Below are 16,967 nucleotides of genomic sequence, written 5' to 3'. Positions count from 1 at the left end.
TGTCTTAAATGGTGTTAGAATTGAGAATTCGGACTCTTTTTCTTTGCCAAACGAAAACACAAGTGGCTTGTTGAACGCAAGATTTAGTTTCATGGATACTTCCAAAGCAGTATAAAATCCTGGCCATACAGCCACAGGAAGGAGTTGGTGGCATATGCCCCAGTCTCCTCTCCTGAATGCAGGCTCCATGCCCAGAAAGACATCATAAATCATTTAAAATGTATGATGAGCCCTGTCGTGTGCTTCACCCTGCTAGTTGGCTGGTGTCTGTCCTCTACACACTATGACCTCCCTTCTTCAGAGCATACAGAGACTTTTTCAAATGAGCCTTAGGACAGAGAGCTGAGGATTTTCCCTTTGGCTGGTGCAGCCAAGCAGCAGAGCCTGGAGAGAAGACAGAGGACTCTTGTTCTTAGAGTTTTGCCACAAGCCTCGTTTGCTCTGAGATTGGCAGTGGGGAAGGGGCAGAAAATAAAACCATTGTCATTATTAGCCTGTTTTCTTTTATTCACTTATTCAACAAATACACATTTTCTAAGTGCCAACAACCTGCAAGGCACTGTTAGGGACACAGCAGTTGGTTCTCATGAAGACTACACTTCCGTGAAGTGGTAGGTCCCATGTGAGGAGGGGATGGCATATTTTGCAGGGTAAGAAGGAGGATAAAGACAGGAAGGAGAACAAGCTGCTCTACACTGGGTATGCAAGAAAGGGATTTCTAGTCAGCTGATTGTTGAGCAAAGACTTGAAGGAGGTGATGGAATGAGCCCAGCACAGACGTCTGGGGAATTGTGTCCCGGGAAGGACAGAGGCCACTGTGTGGGGCCCCACAGATGAGAAGAGAGAAGAGAGAGCTAGGAAAGAGCGGTTAGGAGAGGATCCGATGGGGGGAGGGCCAGCCTCCCGGGGCACTGTAAAGACCATGCCCAGGAGCTGAGATGTCAAGTGGGATGGACAGCCATTGGGAAGTTTTTAGAAAGTAGGTCCTTTTCAAACACCTGAAAAACCCTAGTGTAAGCATGAAGTCAGAAAGACGTGGCAAAATGCTTCTTTAGCCTCTTAGAAGAAGAATGTTGTAATCAGGATCAAACTGTCAGAACTTTAACTGACTCTATGCAGGGAGTGAAACAAATCACAGCTTTGCTTGATCTTGATGAAAAAAACCAGCATCTTCTCACTTGGGATAAAAGTGAGTAACCATGAGCCGCCCACTCAGCTGGTGACAGTGCTTTCCATGGAGAGACCTAGCTGTGACATCCGGTGACCTGTGCCCTGCCAAGTGTCTTTCCTGCCATGTTTCGGTTGTGTCACAGCCATAAGTGAGACCCCCAGCATTATTGCTGCTGTTGCAGATTCAAGTGAGCCTCAGAGTCAGAGTGGCTGGTGGGATACTTGGCTTCAGGTTCTCGGATGCTTCAATAACTTGCTTTGCTCTCCGTGAACAGAGCGAACTCAGGCTGCTTTCCACTCACAGGTGGCTTTAGTTCAGAGCTATGGGGAGCTTGGGTTTGATTAATGTGCGGAAGTTACAGGAAATGTGATTTTGACTCCTCGTGAGGAATACCTTCCTAAATGGGGGTAACTGGAGTGGACTGTGTTTTAGAGGGGCCATCCTGGCTTGGAATGTTTTCAAGCAGGTGAGCACATCTCAGGAATGTTCCTGAAGACTGCTCTGTGCAGCATGTCGGACTAAGATGACCTCTTAGATTCATTCCAGGGCAAAACACTTCTGAGCCTATGAAAAAGTGTCCAGTGAATGTGCTCTGCAAACATACAGACACTATATAAACATATTTTAAAAGGTCAAGAGTGAGATACTTGTTCTTCTGGGAGAACAGTGGGTGGAACTTTGTGCCCTGGCACATACCTTCCATGCAGTCGCCTGCAGTTTGTTCTCATTGGTCCCGTACATAGCTGTCTGCACTGTGTGTTAAAAATGCACTCAGCCGAAGACCAAACAAATAGCCGGAGGCATTTTCCTATCAGGACCCGTTTATAGGAGGTGGGGCAAGAGAACAAAGCTGTCAGTTTTGATTCTTGGCAGGAAGCCAAACTGTGGCTTCAAAGCTCCAGAATTTACAAGGAAAAAGAGAGGAGGGAATTTCAGCTGGTGTTAAGTTAGAATTAAAGCAACAAGAAACTTAAGCTAAAGCATCCTCTGGGATCCATGAGGGAAAGGCAGAAACGAAAACGGGATGTGTCCCAGGCTCTCAGATGATTTTTTAGTGCAAAAATGAAACCTTTTAAAGGTGCCCAAAGCAGAGATTACAGAATGGCTTTGATTAATGATATGGATTCACACAGCATTTGAGCTGAACGAGCTGTCCTCTAGTGATCGTTGAATCTCATCCCTCAATTTACAGTTGACAGATCAGAAGCCCTGGGACTTAAAGAGACTGCCCAATGTCACAACACTAGTTGTGGAAGTTCTGGGACAAGAATCCAGGACTCCCGACAGTTGTTTTGTGTTCAGGCCACTTTATAGAAGCAGCAAACAACAATATGCTCTGCTTCCGAAGGGCAAGGGTCAGACCACTGCAGCGACAGTTCTAACTCGCCGTGCATTTGGTTTTCCAGAATGTGGCCTGATGCCCGGGCCCCATGGCACTTGTTCTTGAGGTTGCCACCTGCAAACTTAAGCTTAGTGGCACCCAGCCTGGCATTTCGGAGCCCACCCCAGGAGTGGGGCCAAATGCCCTCAGAGCCAGGCCAGCGTGAATGGCTTTGCACAATCCCTGGGAGACTTCAGTGGCCAGGGGCCCTTCCGAACCACCTGTATCATCTCAGTGGTGTCCACAGCGTCATTGTGGGTGGCGTTTGGCCTCCCAGGCTGGTGGCTTCTCTCCTCTTTGCCAGAAGCTTGGGCAGATTGAAGCTGTGTTTCAAGCACAGCACTCTTTTCCTGAGAGACCTCATGTGAGAGCACAGCTCCGTCCAGGCCCCCACACCCAGTTAACTTTATCCATGGAAATCACCAATGTTTAAGTGAGCTGTGTGAATTACTTCTGGGGGGAGGATGGCGAGCAGATGGGTGGATGATCTAAAGGAAGACAGGAGGGTTCTGTGTGTGTCTTCATTTGAACCAGTAAGATGATAATTATCATGCTTTTGACCATTCATTCATTTCCTCTTTCATTCATTCATGGTCTTGTTTGTTTACATTCTGATTCTGTGCCCCCCAAAAAGGCTTGATGAAACTTAGAACAAAGAGCACATATGTTATAAATAAAATATAAATGAAGTCAGGATGCTGAGAAGGAAGAAACAGATTTCATCTATGAATTGTCATATGATATCTGTGTTATGTGTCAAGTTTCACTGACATTTCTGGCCACCAGGATTAAAAGCGAATGCGTAATTCCTAGTTATCAGACAGGAAAAAAAAACTATTTTCTTCAAGAGAGAGTAAGTATTGCTATTCTGGGGCTCATAACCACTACTAAACCCTTATTGAAGCCTTTCAGCTACTTAATACAAATCTCCTGGTCCAAGGCACGGCCCTGTCCCCTGTCTCTGTTCAAAGTGTCCTTGCTGCAGGCCATCTGGAGCACCCCAAAAAATCCCTACATTCTTAATGTTATCATGAGCTCTGTTTGTATGTATCAGGGCACAGATTGGGGTATTGGGGTTTAATGGTTCTTGAAATGATGTTGTCCAGGGTGGCTCCAGTATTTGCAGATTATGAGGCCAGGAGGAGGAATTTGGGAGAGTCAGAATAAAATCCTCCTGTGGTTACCCAGTCTCTACCAAGGTACCTTTCCTTCTCCCCAAAGAGTCATAGCCCCCTTCTGCGTCCCTTTTTGGCTCTATCAAGATACTTTTTTGAACAGGGAATCCAGAGGGCAGAGAGTTCTGCAAAACACAACTTTGGGGGTTGTTGGATCAAAGTATTTATAGATAACATGACTGTACTAATTTGACCCACTTTTTTGGCCCTGAAAGTGGAAAATGGAATTAGCAGTTGCATAGACATACAGGGTTCAGGAACTAATATTATACACATACAAGGTGAATACTATTGAAGTCCCACCCTGAGCAACTAAGTTCCACTCTGAAATTGTAGTAGAAATTTAGATTTTTCCAGAGGAAAGAAGCAGTATTGAGATTCCCATCCTTTTACTGTGAAAGCATGGCTTTATTCCATCCTCCTAAGACTTGGAATTTATTAGGAGATATACCAGAATAGAAGTTTTGAGTATGGCAAGAAAAAGAGTACAGAAATCTGATATGTTGGGCTTTGTAATTGTGGCTATGAGAGAGAAAACATTGGAAAAGTAACCCCTTCTCTAGCGTCCAGATGAGTTACCTGAAATACTGAATATTTAATAAAATTTTCAATGTAAGCATATATAACATTTGCATGCACTGCATTTTCACAGAAGCCTACACTTTAGAATGCATTACTAAATAAAGGAATATTTCAAAGTGTGAAGTAGCCTTTGTGCTCTACTTGATATGAAGTAATGGGTCTGGGTTCTTGACCAAACACCATCATTTGAAAGATGAGGTGACGGGGTTTTAGGTCATGGGCTGGAGTCATCTGCCCTTGTCCTCATTATGTTGACTTCGATCACATGTTTTGCTAGGCAACTAGAAAAACTGGTGTTTGAGCCCTCCAGTGAAGAGAATGAATGTGTTCGATTCTACTTGGAATGTTTTTCATAATTATTTTAAGCCTTGACTTGATTCTTACTTGTGCTTATTCTTTTTAAAAGTATTAGAAAGGAAGATATCCACAAGACAAAGTAGAGAGGAGCTGATAAGAAGGGGAGTTCTTAAGGAATTGCCTGATCAAGGTGAGGAAATTAATCATACATTTAAAATAATTTGATCCTTCATTCTTTAGTCTTTCTTTCATTTTCTTTTGAAATGTAAGATGATCATGGTCTTTGGGAGCTAAAGCAGTGAGTACCATGCTCCAAGAAGTCTTGCTTTAATTCCAAATGCCTTTGTTGGCTGCAGAGAAGCTAAGGTATCTAGAAAAGAAAGCCAATGACCTTTCTGGTGAGTCCTTCACCATATGTCATTCTAAACCTAAAGCTCTGCAAAGGTACACTGTGGCTGGAGATTCAGATAAGATACAATGGCTTACAGGATTTCTCATCTCTGTTCTTGAGCTTCAATCCTTCTCGACAAGTTAACTCAACTGCTTGAGTAAATGTGAAGTTTCAGCTTGACTCATGCCTTTTTGGTCTCTTAAGTCTACCAGTAAAAAAAACGAGAGAGAAAAGAGATGGTAAATATACCTCTTGATACTCTCAAATGTACAATCAGTAAGCACGAATGGGCAAATTAAATTAATCTGCTTTATGCATTCTCTCAAGTATTTTCCCCAGGATTGTTCACTTTTCATTTCTTTGAATCTAGTTGTCTCTCACCTTTTCGCTGAAGATTATTATTTCCAAGTATTTTTTTTCCTCTCCTTTCCTTTTTTTCTTGATCCTCCCAAGTGGCAGTCTTGCTCAAAAAGACAAGGATTAGAAAGAAACTGGCTAGACCCTCAAAACACCAAAATGGGTTATTTCTCCAAATAAATATTATTGAGTAATTTTCATTGTCCCCACTACAATTAAATTTTTTTTGCAATGTCGTTGGTTTACCTCAAGTTTCCCCCCATCCTATCCCCTGAACATTTATTGGGGTAAAGTAGTTATATTGTATTTTCATGGGAACAAATAAAATGCTATTAATTTGGAATTGAAATAATAGTATTTCTCATTTCCTGATATACGTTCCTGGCCAACAACTTAACATCTTTTAGCATTTACTTCATAAATTCAAATGACATGCTTTGTTCAACATCTGACTATCTCCAGAGTAGAGCTGGGAGATGCTTTTAGTATTTTACTGTTGCTTCAAAGAAAGTAGGAGTGAATAAAACCATTTTTGAGCCCTTATAATTTTAGGTATTTTACTTCATCTTCTCACCTACTGTACTTTTCTCACTCTATTTTATGATTGTACTTTATATTTTCCCTAATTTTCTGTTACCTTGAAGCTATTTACTTCCTATCTGGGGCTTGTCAAAACAAAAAAATGCACATCCCTAACATTTCTATAACTGGAAGGTGGGCTTACAGTATCAAAATTTGTCTCTCTAATCTCGCTGGAGGCAGTAGAACAATTACAAATCTTACTGAAAGCTGAATGCTGAGCCGTCACCTTTACAGGGTAAGCCAACACACTCTGGTTTGGCGTCCCTTATTTAGAAATATGTTAAAGAAAGAAAAAATTATAAAAAATGTATGATTGAAACCATTAATGTGTATTAAAGATAGTGATTAAAAGCCTCTTTTTTGTCCAGTTAGAAGTTTTAGCTAGAAAAGAGTTTACTTTTTCTGAAACTAAGTGGCAATGCTCCATTTAAAGAAATGCTTAGTATTGCTTGATTTTTTTAATTCTTTCTAATCTGTTAAGCTGTTTGCATGATGGATTACAATTTCCTATACTTATTTCCCAGAAATCTGACTCTACTGACCTTTTCACTTAACTTTTGCAGACTGAACATTAAAACTTTTAAAACACAAAAGAACAAAGCAATTTTTAACGTAATGTAGCATGTTTAATGTTTGGGAACTCATGAGGTACCTGATTTTACTTCCTACCTTTTGCATATAGTTCCCTGTATAGAGCTATACAAAAACTACCTAATACTTGGAAGTTCCCATCAATGCCTATTGTATGTTAGAGTCCTTCCTCTTTTCAGCCAAGGGCTGGAGAAAATAGTTTTCCATCATTTTTCCAAAATTATCTTGAGAATTTCTGTCTGTCTTCAGCCCCAGCGAGACTGGAAGCTGCCATGCTTGGTGACAGCCTCCTCTTTGCTGCCAGCGAGGACGCGTTCTGTGCGGTGTTGATCTTGACCTTGTTTCAGCTCTTGACAAGGCTCATCAATCACTCCCTTTATTCAGTGAGCCAGACAGACTTTTTAAATCCCTTTAGCTATCCTGGGTTTGACCTCACCCCATCCCACCCCACACACTCACTCCTGGCTGAGCTATCATTATTATTTCTTTCAGATTATCTTTTTTTACACCAAGATCTAACTTTAGTCTAAAACATCAGCAACTGCTCTTCTCTCCCGAGAAGTCTGTGATAGCTTCAACTTGGCGGCACGTGGATGTGTCTGCCTGCATGCCAGGCCTGTTCTTCTGCTCCCGTGGTGTCCTGGGGAGCCTGCTCATGAGTCCCTCACCTTTTGGTCATAAGCAATTTTCTCCTCAGCCCTTCCTCTGTTAGCTGTATCCCAAATATACTTGCTTACCAGGAAGAGGGAAACCCCTCAAATACTCACTTGCTTCTTTAACCACTTATGTCTGTGTATGCTTTATCTCTTAGCTTATTGAAGCTTATTAATTCTTTTGTGAGTTGTTTGTTCATTTGCATACAAAAGCTCCCACGAGATTTGGCTCAGCCTCTTACTGTATGTCTCCTGCAGGCTGGCTAACCATCTTCTCTGGCTTTCCTTTGCTGGATGTATGTATGTATTTTACTTACATACATAGACTATGTGAAGGACTTACTTTAATTCTAAGAACTAGAAAACCTTTTCAATACTCTGACTGATTGATTATTAATAACTACAGTTCTCCTTTGTTTTATTGAATTCTCTATTTATCACAATTGTCTTCTTTTTCTACAGTTACTTTTATATGCACTAGCTTTATTTTATATCTCAAAGTAAGTATATTTCCACATTGTCCACTGTTTCTATCATGTAATAATCTAATTTCCTGTGCCACAGCTGTTTAATTTTCACTTTAGCTTTTTTGGTTCTAAAATTTTAAAGTCTGTTATTTAACCTACTAAATAATTTTAACTTAATAATGGTTAAAATAAAATTAAATTGTCATTAACAGGACTTCATTTTTTGGTAACCAATTAAAGTCAGAGAACACAAAGATAAATTGGTATTTGGGTTATCCCAAAATCAAGGGTTTTTATATAAAGAAGTGGTTTTCTATTTTCTGTGGAATTTTCCATTCATATATTAGTTTTTATTTTTTTGAGTCTAATATCTGGACATTATATTGTGTCTCCCCTTCTTTTTTTTTATAGCAAATTCCTTGGACTCCAATAATAAGAACCAAGAATCCTTTAATTTCTTTTTGGTTAGACCTATACTCTTTGAAAATTATTGACTTAATTTTATTGAAGTAGTTAAGATTTTTTTGCAATGGCATTGCATTCCATTTTTGTCTATTTTAGTTTTATATAGGAATCCAGTTACAGGTTCTTGGAAGTTATATGGCTAAGCAACAATTGCTTTTTCTTTTGAACATGACATAATACCATGTTTATTTTACTTACTAAAATGTCATGCCTGTTTTTGTTGGGAAAGCCAATGGCTTTTATTGTAAAGCCAAAGCAGTTCAGTCATATTAAATGAAAATTTGGGAGATGGTCTCTGTTTTATAATGATCAACAAAATAAGATCACTCAAAAATTGTGTAAAGGTAGCTCTAATCATGCATTTCTGTAAGTTTGCTATGTCAAAACTTCAGTTTATTAATTTTTCTTTTATAATGATACAAAGCCTCTTAAAAGTTTCCAGATAAGAACTAGGTGCTAATCTTTTCAAATATTACTAAATCAAGAGATTATGAAGAGCCTCTTTCACTTTAGAAACTGCTAGGAATTATGAAAGTTCAGGAGTTAAAACTATTGATGAGTTAGATAACATATTAAATATTTTATTTTCAGTTGTGATTTTTAAAAATTCCTCTGTAATTACTTTTTTCCTTACAGCTCCCCCCCCCCCCAACTAACGTTTCCAAATTACTGTTAGGAAGGCTTAAAGGCTTTTGGTCAGTTATTTATAACAATGACCTGAGTATTTTAATATTTCCAGAAATAAGAAAATGAAAATAAAATAAGCCTTGTTACCATCTTTCCCTGAATATAAAAGAACAGTTATATTACTGTGTAAAGTTAGCGTATCATAGATGTAGTATTCTGGAGACAATGGTGCTTGGAAATTTTCATATTCTTCCTCTAATCATTTGTATGTGTAATTACATTTCATGTTATTTGTGTATTTACATTCACCTTCTGTTTTTGGTACTTGTTAAAATGTTGATTCCATTTTTCAGATTACTCCTTTAACCATACAGTTTCTGAATGACAAATTCAGCAAAACCTAAGCATGAGAAGAGAGGGACTCTGCCGCCCGGAATACTTGATAATTAGGATAACCATTCCTACTGTTTTGAAATGGCAGGTGGATACCCCTCCATAGCCACCTGCCTCCCAAGACAAAGGATTTTCTGGCTCTTTCATCTGAATGAATGATTTAGTGAGACGTGGTGAAACAGTACAGGTTGTATTTGTTTCCCGGGGCTGAAACATGAACATGAACCTTACAGTCCCAGTAACTGGAAAACTGGGTTTTAAGAAAGCCATCCAGTTAGACATCTAGGTGTTTCTTTCCCCATTTTAGATGGAGATGTAACAGTTAACTTTGAAAATTCAAACGGGCACATGATACCCATCGGAGAGGAACCTACCCGAGAGGAAAATGTAGTAAAATCTGAAGAAGGTAATGGCTCTGTAGCTGAAAAAGCGCCACCTCTGGAGGAAAAGGCAGAAGATAAGAAAGGTAAAATCAAGAGAAAGCCCATGTTCTTTTACTTCAATACAGCTCAGTGTTGAGAAATAAGTCTTATGCTCCAAATAGTGAATCTAAGACCAGTCGAGAGGTTTACAAATAGAAGAGAGAAATTATAACTAGTGAAGAGGAATAGAATGATTTTCTTAGGTAGATGCATCCATTTTAGAAGCATGTCATTAATCTTTTATTAACAATACTAGTCAATGGTAATAAAAAGTATATGTAGACTCTTCCATTATTAAAGGTGCCTGGGGCTATGATATTTTCCTCAGGAACTTTTTCTCAATACTTTTTTTTTTTTTTTTTAATCCATCAGTCTGAACACCTCTCCCTGCTGATTAGAACTGGCTGCTGGGAGCAGCTCTGTATGGAGAAATTCCACACCACATGACTCTTGCCACCCAGCACTGTCTCTCCAGTAGTGGGACTTTGGCTGGTGACATCCACACACCCAATATGGCAGGTTTTAGTGCCAGGTCTAGACATTTCTGAAAGAGACCCAGAAATGGTTCCCAGGGATGCCAGGGACTACTGGTCACAGCCTCTGTTCCATGACTTGCCTGTATAATTGGAAATTCCAGAATGTACCAGAGGGCAAATGTGCTGTTCCCTGAAGTCTTCTTTAAAGACCTTGGTTTCTAAAGTGAATATGCTGTGGTAGATTGAGACACCTGCAAAATACACATCTGTCAAGGACTCCCAGATCATTCACCACTTCCTGGTCCCTGATTGATTACCTCTCCATACCACTGCCTATCACATGAAGGAACCTCCAAGCCTTGTACTTAATGCAAACCTGAACTGAAACTCCCACAAGCTAAGGCTTTATTGGGAGATTCGAGATGAATCCATGCAGCACAGAAATGAATCCTCAGGAAACAGACTGTATATCCTGTTTTGTAATGTCTGCCTCTGAGTTGGATGGCAGAAATTTGTCAAACCTAGTTTGGGTTCTGTAGGCATTTGGAGAACTATTAGAAACTACTGAAAGCAAACTCCTCTTCATCTGTTCTTGACCCAAATCCTCCAAAGACAAAGGGAGCAAGAGCATTTGACAGACATTGTAACTTAAAATCATCTTCTCTGGAAGCCCTTAACCCTTTATTATTTGCATATAAATTAGCCTTTAAAATTTTAGAGGCCTCTGTGAATAATCTATTGGAAATTTATTATTTTGGCTTTATTCAATATTAAGAATGGTATTCATGGGGCTTTACTTAGTCTTACTCCATTGAAGGGCTCTGGTTAAACTTACAGATTACTGAGAACAAGAAATTAGCTAATATTTTTAATGATAATATTCCTGGAATATTTATTCCTAGAACAACAGATTTTTAGAGGATTCATTTAAAAGTAATTATGCAATTATTTTAATGATTTTTTGTTTTTAATGCAACTGTCCTGTCTCACCAGACTGTTAAACTTCAAATCCATCTGTGCTTTGTCCCTGGTACAACCTTCTTCATATTCAAGAATCACATCCCCTGTTATATAATAGTGTCATCTTCAGTGTTTGCCTGGTTTGTGTAGAGTGTCAGTCAGCAGACTGGCCGAACTTCAAAGGAAGTGTTTCCCTTATTAACCTAATAAAGAGTTGCTGACAGTTTTATGTTAATTAAACCAACAGGCCTTTATGTTCTAAAAAGATACCAGACCTCATAGGTCCGTGGATATTTGAGGTTCTTTGCTTTCTTACTCTTTACTTAGAATTAGTACGTTCAATTATTTTTGGTCAAATAAGGTCCAAGATAGCATCTTGCCTGGCTAGGCTGTACATGAGGAGATGGAGATGCTGAGCTTTCTGTCCTACCACTAATAAGAGGGCGGCCTAGACTCCCTCTGGCTGGGTGGACGGGGCACCTCCCAGAACCACCCTGACAGGGAGGGGAAGCATTCTGTGTGAACCACCTGCTGAGAGCAAACTGAATGTCACCCACAAGTAACATTACATAGTATTATGTTAAATAGAACATACCTTATAAACAAAGGTAACCATTTGTTTCTCTGGAAAGGCACCATTGAATCCTAAGAAACAAGATTCACTTGGCTTTTGTCCCTTTTGTGGTCTCACTCCCTGGTGGAGCTCACTACTGCGCAAATCCACCACCCCATGTTCTTAATTCACCCTAATTTTGGGTTCAGTGTGCCCCTTCCTTTCCCATTAAGGCAGCTTATCCAAAAGCATATTTCATCTGTTAATTGGTAATATTTGCAAAACTGTATCACATGCCTTTAAAGTCCCAGATGCTTACATCTCTTTTTAAGACAATATGTCAGCACTTTAATATTTGCAACAGTGTCAAAGAAAACAAAATAAATGGCAAGTTTTTTTACCCTTTACCCTGCTCTGTGGGTAGGTTCTGCCCAGGACCCCTGAGTGGTCCTGGAGCTCACAAGGCACCTGCATCTGAAGTTGGTACATTGGTCTGGGGCCTTCTCTGCCTAACAATGCAGGCTTTTTCCTTAAGGCCTCAGGTCTTTTAGTTTCACATTATTTGTTCTCAGCAAATGCCCTTAAATATATAAGGGGCAGAAAAACTGTTTTACAGTCTGTTATATATAGCTTGGTATTCAATAGGAGAAATATGAAAATTATTTGATATTATTTCTACTGAGGTTAATTATACAGACCTTTCAGTGAAGTAACAAGTGACTTACATGTACTTGTTTCACAAATAATAATGAGGGTCCACCATGGCTAAGACTCTCCTGGGGGCCAGAAAGAGAGTGGTGAATGAGAAATGGCCTTTGCCTTCCAGCATATGAGGGCCTACAGGAGACCAGCATGCACACAATCGCAACACAAGATGTAAAATACCCTGGAAGGGCTGAATACAGCAGCCTGGGGAGCTGGCAACAGGAGCCAAAATTATTTTCCACAGGAGGATATTTCCAAACTGAGATCTGAAGGAGACAAGCAGTGGTCAGGGGAGGAAAAGAACAGGGGCAGAAGTGCATTCTAGGCAAGGCTCAGACCATAGGCAGGTGTCAGGTTTGCTCTAAGGGTTGTTGAGTTGAACCCACCCTCTGGTGGAAGGAACCAAACTTGGAAACAGAGTAAACAGCTGTCTTCCAGACTGTGTTGTTGTGAAGCAGTATCCTTATCAAGCCAGAGGGAGTAGGCAGCCCTTTCTTAACCTCCTTTGGAAAATAGAATACACTAGCCGTTTATATCATGTCTTCAATCATATGGCAATAATAAAAAATGCAGCTTAATTCACATCCTCCAGGTACAACTATAGGTCTTCTTCTTAAAAGAAGAGAGTTTCTATGAAAACTTACTTAAGCAAAAACGGTATAAAGTTAAGTGATCACTATTAATTTATGTGGGAAATTTTTTAGCATTTCCAAACCCAAAAAATAACCTCTTAGGCTTTTCTGATACTTTAGGACACATTTTGCTAATGGATTCACAAAATAAATTGAGATAAAGCACAGCTGCCTATAGAGACACAGTTCATAGCTCTGGGGCTCGATGCTGAGATGCCAAGCATAGTTCTGGGGAAGGAGCTTGGCGGGGCCACCCCTTGCTGTTGGAGTGCACGCTGCCTCTGTATCAGCTCCCTGCAAAACAGACGCTGGGCACCATTTTCACTTTTAACCTTTTTTGGTAAAAGCAGAAATCTTTGGATTTCTTTCGGTTAGCAAAACAGGTACTAATGCAGGTCTTGTAAAATTAAAGTGAACTTTTGGAAATAGGGGATACCTGTGAGGGTTTTGATTTTGTTCTAAGGTGTGTGTTAATAACTAGCAACCAATCAGACGCATTCACTGAATAGCTCCGGTTTTTAAAGCATTGTGTTTGATGGGATATAAAATTCCAGACAAAAGGAATTTATAATTTAGTCAGGAAAGCATATTGTTTGTGTGCACACCCCCGCCCCCCAGGAATCTCCAGAACGAGCATAAATGTTGGCTGTATGGCAGGCACACACAGAGAACTGGTACGGTTCACAGATCGTGGGGTGGGCCATGCGTTTCCACACAGTTTGTCTGCACCGTGTGCATCTTCAGCCTGGTAGGGATTGTTATTCCCAACCGTCAGAGGTGAACATCTCCTCCTTCCCAAACCCAGAAGCTGGATTCTTTGGGGGTATTAACTTTAGAATTTGACACCGTAGGCAGAAAGAAGAAAGATCTCTCAGTGGTGGCCATAAAGGAGAGGAAAAGACCTGTCAAGATTTGTATTATGAAGGAGAATTAAGATGCCAAGTGTTACAGACCAGTTTGACAGGCTGTCACCCCAGGCAGTGTTACTGGCCTTGATCTCCATGCATGGTGTTATGCTGCAAGCTAATCTTATACCGATTGTTGTAAAGAAGTATTAAGGAATAGGCTCTGCCCTATGTCAAAAGCCTAGCAAGTCAATGTATATTTATGTGTTCTACATCAAAATAAAATACTCTAGGTGTGCATCAATTTGCATTGTTCTCAACCCTAACTGACTCTTTGTGATTAAGAACCTTCTGGTTCAGACCAGATGGGTTAGGAGAGTCACTGCTTAGTTGAGAGGACATGATGTATACACAGAAAGGCAAATGTACAAAGTAGCCTCTGATAAATACTGAATAAGGAGCTCAGACAGTAAGTACAAATAAGTTCAGTGGCAGGAGGGAACTATGGTGGGTTTCATGGCTGAGGGAGGATAAAAGTTTAATTAGTTGCCTACTGTAACTTAAATCATTATGGTAGTTATATATGTTGATTGATGGTATATAGTAAAAAGGCAGGGAGTCTTTACTTCACACTCACTAGGATGAGAAATGAAACAAAAGAAATAATAAAATGTGATGCATTCTAATATTAAAACCCTTACTTGGTCATTCAATAATAGAAGGATATATTCACTAAAGGCTTAGTCTTGTCTTAACACTGTCTTATGTTTTTTTATTGTGCTCCATTTTTAAAGAAATGCTGCTTACCTCTTTGGACCAGAACTGGATTTTAATTTATTTAAATTTTAATCAGCCCCTCATAGAAAACATATGGATGTGAATCTATGAATGAACATTCAGCATGTCCATTTTCAATAATGAGAGACTTAATACTGTTTCTCCTCTAGTTATACAAAACTTTGTGATGGGCTAGAAGTCTTAGGTATGAATTTTTTTTATGAATTTTAACCTTTGCTTTTTAAAATTGTTACTTGTGTTTACATTACAAAGCAAAATTTGATATTTTTTTGATTCTGTGCCCTCTCTACCTCTCGTGTGACACTGAAAAGGTCAGAGGAAGCTACTGTGAAACAGGAAGCTGCCCTGGTCTACCAGGAGAGCTTGAGGTGATTTTCATAGTAGGAAACAGTTTATTCGGCAGTGCATTGTGCTTCCTGTAAAAGATTCTACAGAGTCTCCCTTAGCTTACTGAGGAAATGCCTGATTTTTGACCATAATGAGACAGAGCTCAGATCCCTTTCAGGCTGGTGGGGCTGAGTTCCCCTGAGACAAAGTGCTGAAGCTCAGTGTCCAGTCATCTCTGCACTGTCAGTCCTCACTCCTTGCTCGTGTGTGTAACAGTGCATCTGCCACTCTTTTGTGAGATTTAAATTTAGCATTCCTGCCCGTGTCATCATTCAGCAACCACTGATTCAAGGCTGGCAGTCTTGGGCCCAGATGGTGGACATCTATACCCATCAGCCTGACTTCATCAGACTGACTTGTGCAAACCTGTTTTCACAGGAGTGATTCATGTACCTGGAGAACACACCCCAGTTTGACTTTCAGCCATTGTACCTTTGATCCTTTCTACCCCAAAGTTTGCTTTCTCTGGTGCAGGACACCACTGTTTCCCAAGGGCTAAGCACATTTTGTATCAGTGTCACTGTATGTCTTGCTCCTACTCCTTCTATGGTGTGTGTCTGTATCAGTCTGCTTCTGTTCACTTTCTCATTTATAGAGAACACTGAAAACCACTCTGAAACACCGGCAGCTCCTGCTCCGCCTCCTCCAGCTCTTCCTAAGCCTAAACCCAAACCTAAGCCCAAAAAAACACCTGTGTCTCCAAAAGGGGCCGCTGCTGGGGCTGGCCCCAAGGGTGACGAAGTGCCTCCTATTAAAAAAATTACCAAGGCTCCTGGTAAGCAGGCCCCCATCCCTCCACCCAAGCCAACAAGCCGAAACACGCCCCGAGAGGCTGGTGAGTATGCCCCCTGTAGGCCTGAGTCTTAGGGTGCTCAGCTCTGGGGTGGGGCTGATTGCTGCTTCTAGGAATGATGGCCTTTTTGGTGTCTGGTGTCTTGCAGTGTAACCCCAGTGGATTCAGCTTTGACATTGAGAATGCACAGGAGATTCCTTTGTTTCTCTACTAAAGGAAAGTCAGCCAGTTGATTAGTTTGATCTCATTGGTTTTGGGGTGCATAGACCTCTTTTAGGCTGAGTATCCACTATCTGTACAAGAACCAGTAGGATACAGGGAGTAGTGTGCCTGATGAATGGCGATCTAATAAGGCATTGTTTGGACATCGACTGGCCTTCTGCCTGTTTAAGTTTATGAGTGGCTTTTTGGCGTGGGTTTTCTTTAAAAATATCTTATGTTTGCACATTAGAAAATGGTATTTACTTCTTTGACATATTGGCTGGATCTCAATGTCTTAAATCTCCACATTCATAGTAGTCATTTTTCTACTAACAAATAACAAAGGGCTCTTATCACTCGGGTCAGCCTCTCCGCTGGAGTCACAGCTATTCTACTGGAGATCAGAGTTAACACTCCCCCACGCCTCCCCAACTTCTGTGTGTTGTAAGGAGAAGAAGCCTGGCAGTGTGGTTACATGTCACTATTACAAATCACTGGGAGTGTTTTTGTTACACAATAGCTTCATGTAATGTGTGTCCAGCTGTCCTTTCAATTCAGATATGTTTAATGCAAAGTGGAGCTCCCTATCTCATCATGAAGTGGAATAAAGAAGCCTGCCATGTCATCCAGCTTTCAAAAGGACAATAATCAAAGTATACATGCTGACTGGCTTTTTTACTTTTTCCCATTAACATGCATAAAAATTCTGTATTATAGCAAACCTGATTTTCCTTAAAATCAGCAGCAACTTCCTCACAAGTGGATACAGGATATGCCTTGGGATTGGTCTTTTCCCTTCCCTGTCATTTATACCCACATGCTCAGTTTCAAGGAGTGGCTTCATTGACAAGATAGATGTCTGCCCCCATGTTCCTCTCTTTGGCCTTTGGCCCTGAGTGTCTGGGTCTCCTCTAATCCTCTCTGAAATGAAATGTCCCAGAATGCTGTGTCAACAGTGCCTATAGGCATTTCCACAAGGACAGCTGCTTACATGTCTGCGTTCAGCATCCGCATCCATTCTCGTTGGTGTCCTTGTTTCCCAGACTGCGTAGCAAAACAAACC

General features: G+C 40.5%; 1 protein-coding gene across 6 annotated transcripts in view; it reads left to right on the top strand.

Moving 5' to 3' along the window:
- Positions 1–16,967, top strand: part of PHACTR2 (phosphatase and actin regulator 2) — a 252,895-nt gene that overhangs the window by 185,502 nt on the left and 50,426 nt on the right. For 3 of the 6 annotated variants that reach the window (XM_036906840.2, XM_036906842.2, XM_036906841.2), the window contains exons 3-5: positions 4,716–4,796; positions 9,440–9,598; positions 15,506–15,745. The exons of 1 other annotated variant lie outside the window; for it this stretch is intronic. In XM_036906840.2, coding sequence (XP_036762735.2) covers positions 4,716–4,796; positions 9,440–9,598; positions 15,506–15,745 — 480 coding nt within the window. The remainder of the gene's footprint in view (positions 1–4,715; positions 4,797–9,439; positions 9,599–15,505; positions 15,746–16,967) is intronic. 2 more of the 6 variants (XM_036906843.2, XM_057489139.1) reach the window with 2 other exon arrangements.

This window comes from Manis pentadactyla, chromosome 12 (assembly GCF_030020395.1).
Source record: "Manis pentadactyla isolate mManPen7 chromosome 12, mManPen7.hap1, whole genome shotgun sequence".
Classification (NCBI taxonomy): domain Eukaryota; kingdom Metazoa; phylum Chordata; class Mammalia; order Pholidota; family Manidae; genus Manis; species Manis pentadactyla.
Note: the sequence above shows the minus strand (reverse complement) of the source record. Positions and strands in the feature narration are given on the sequence as shown.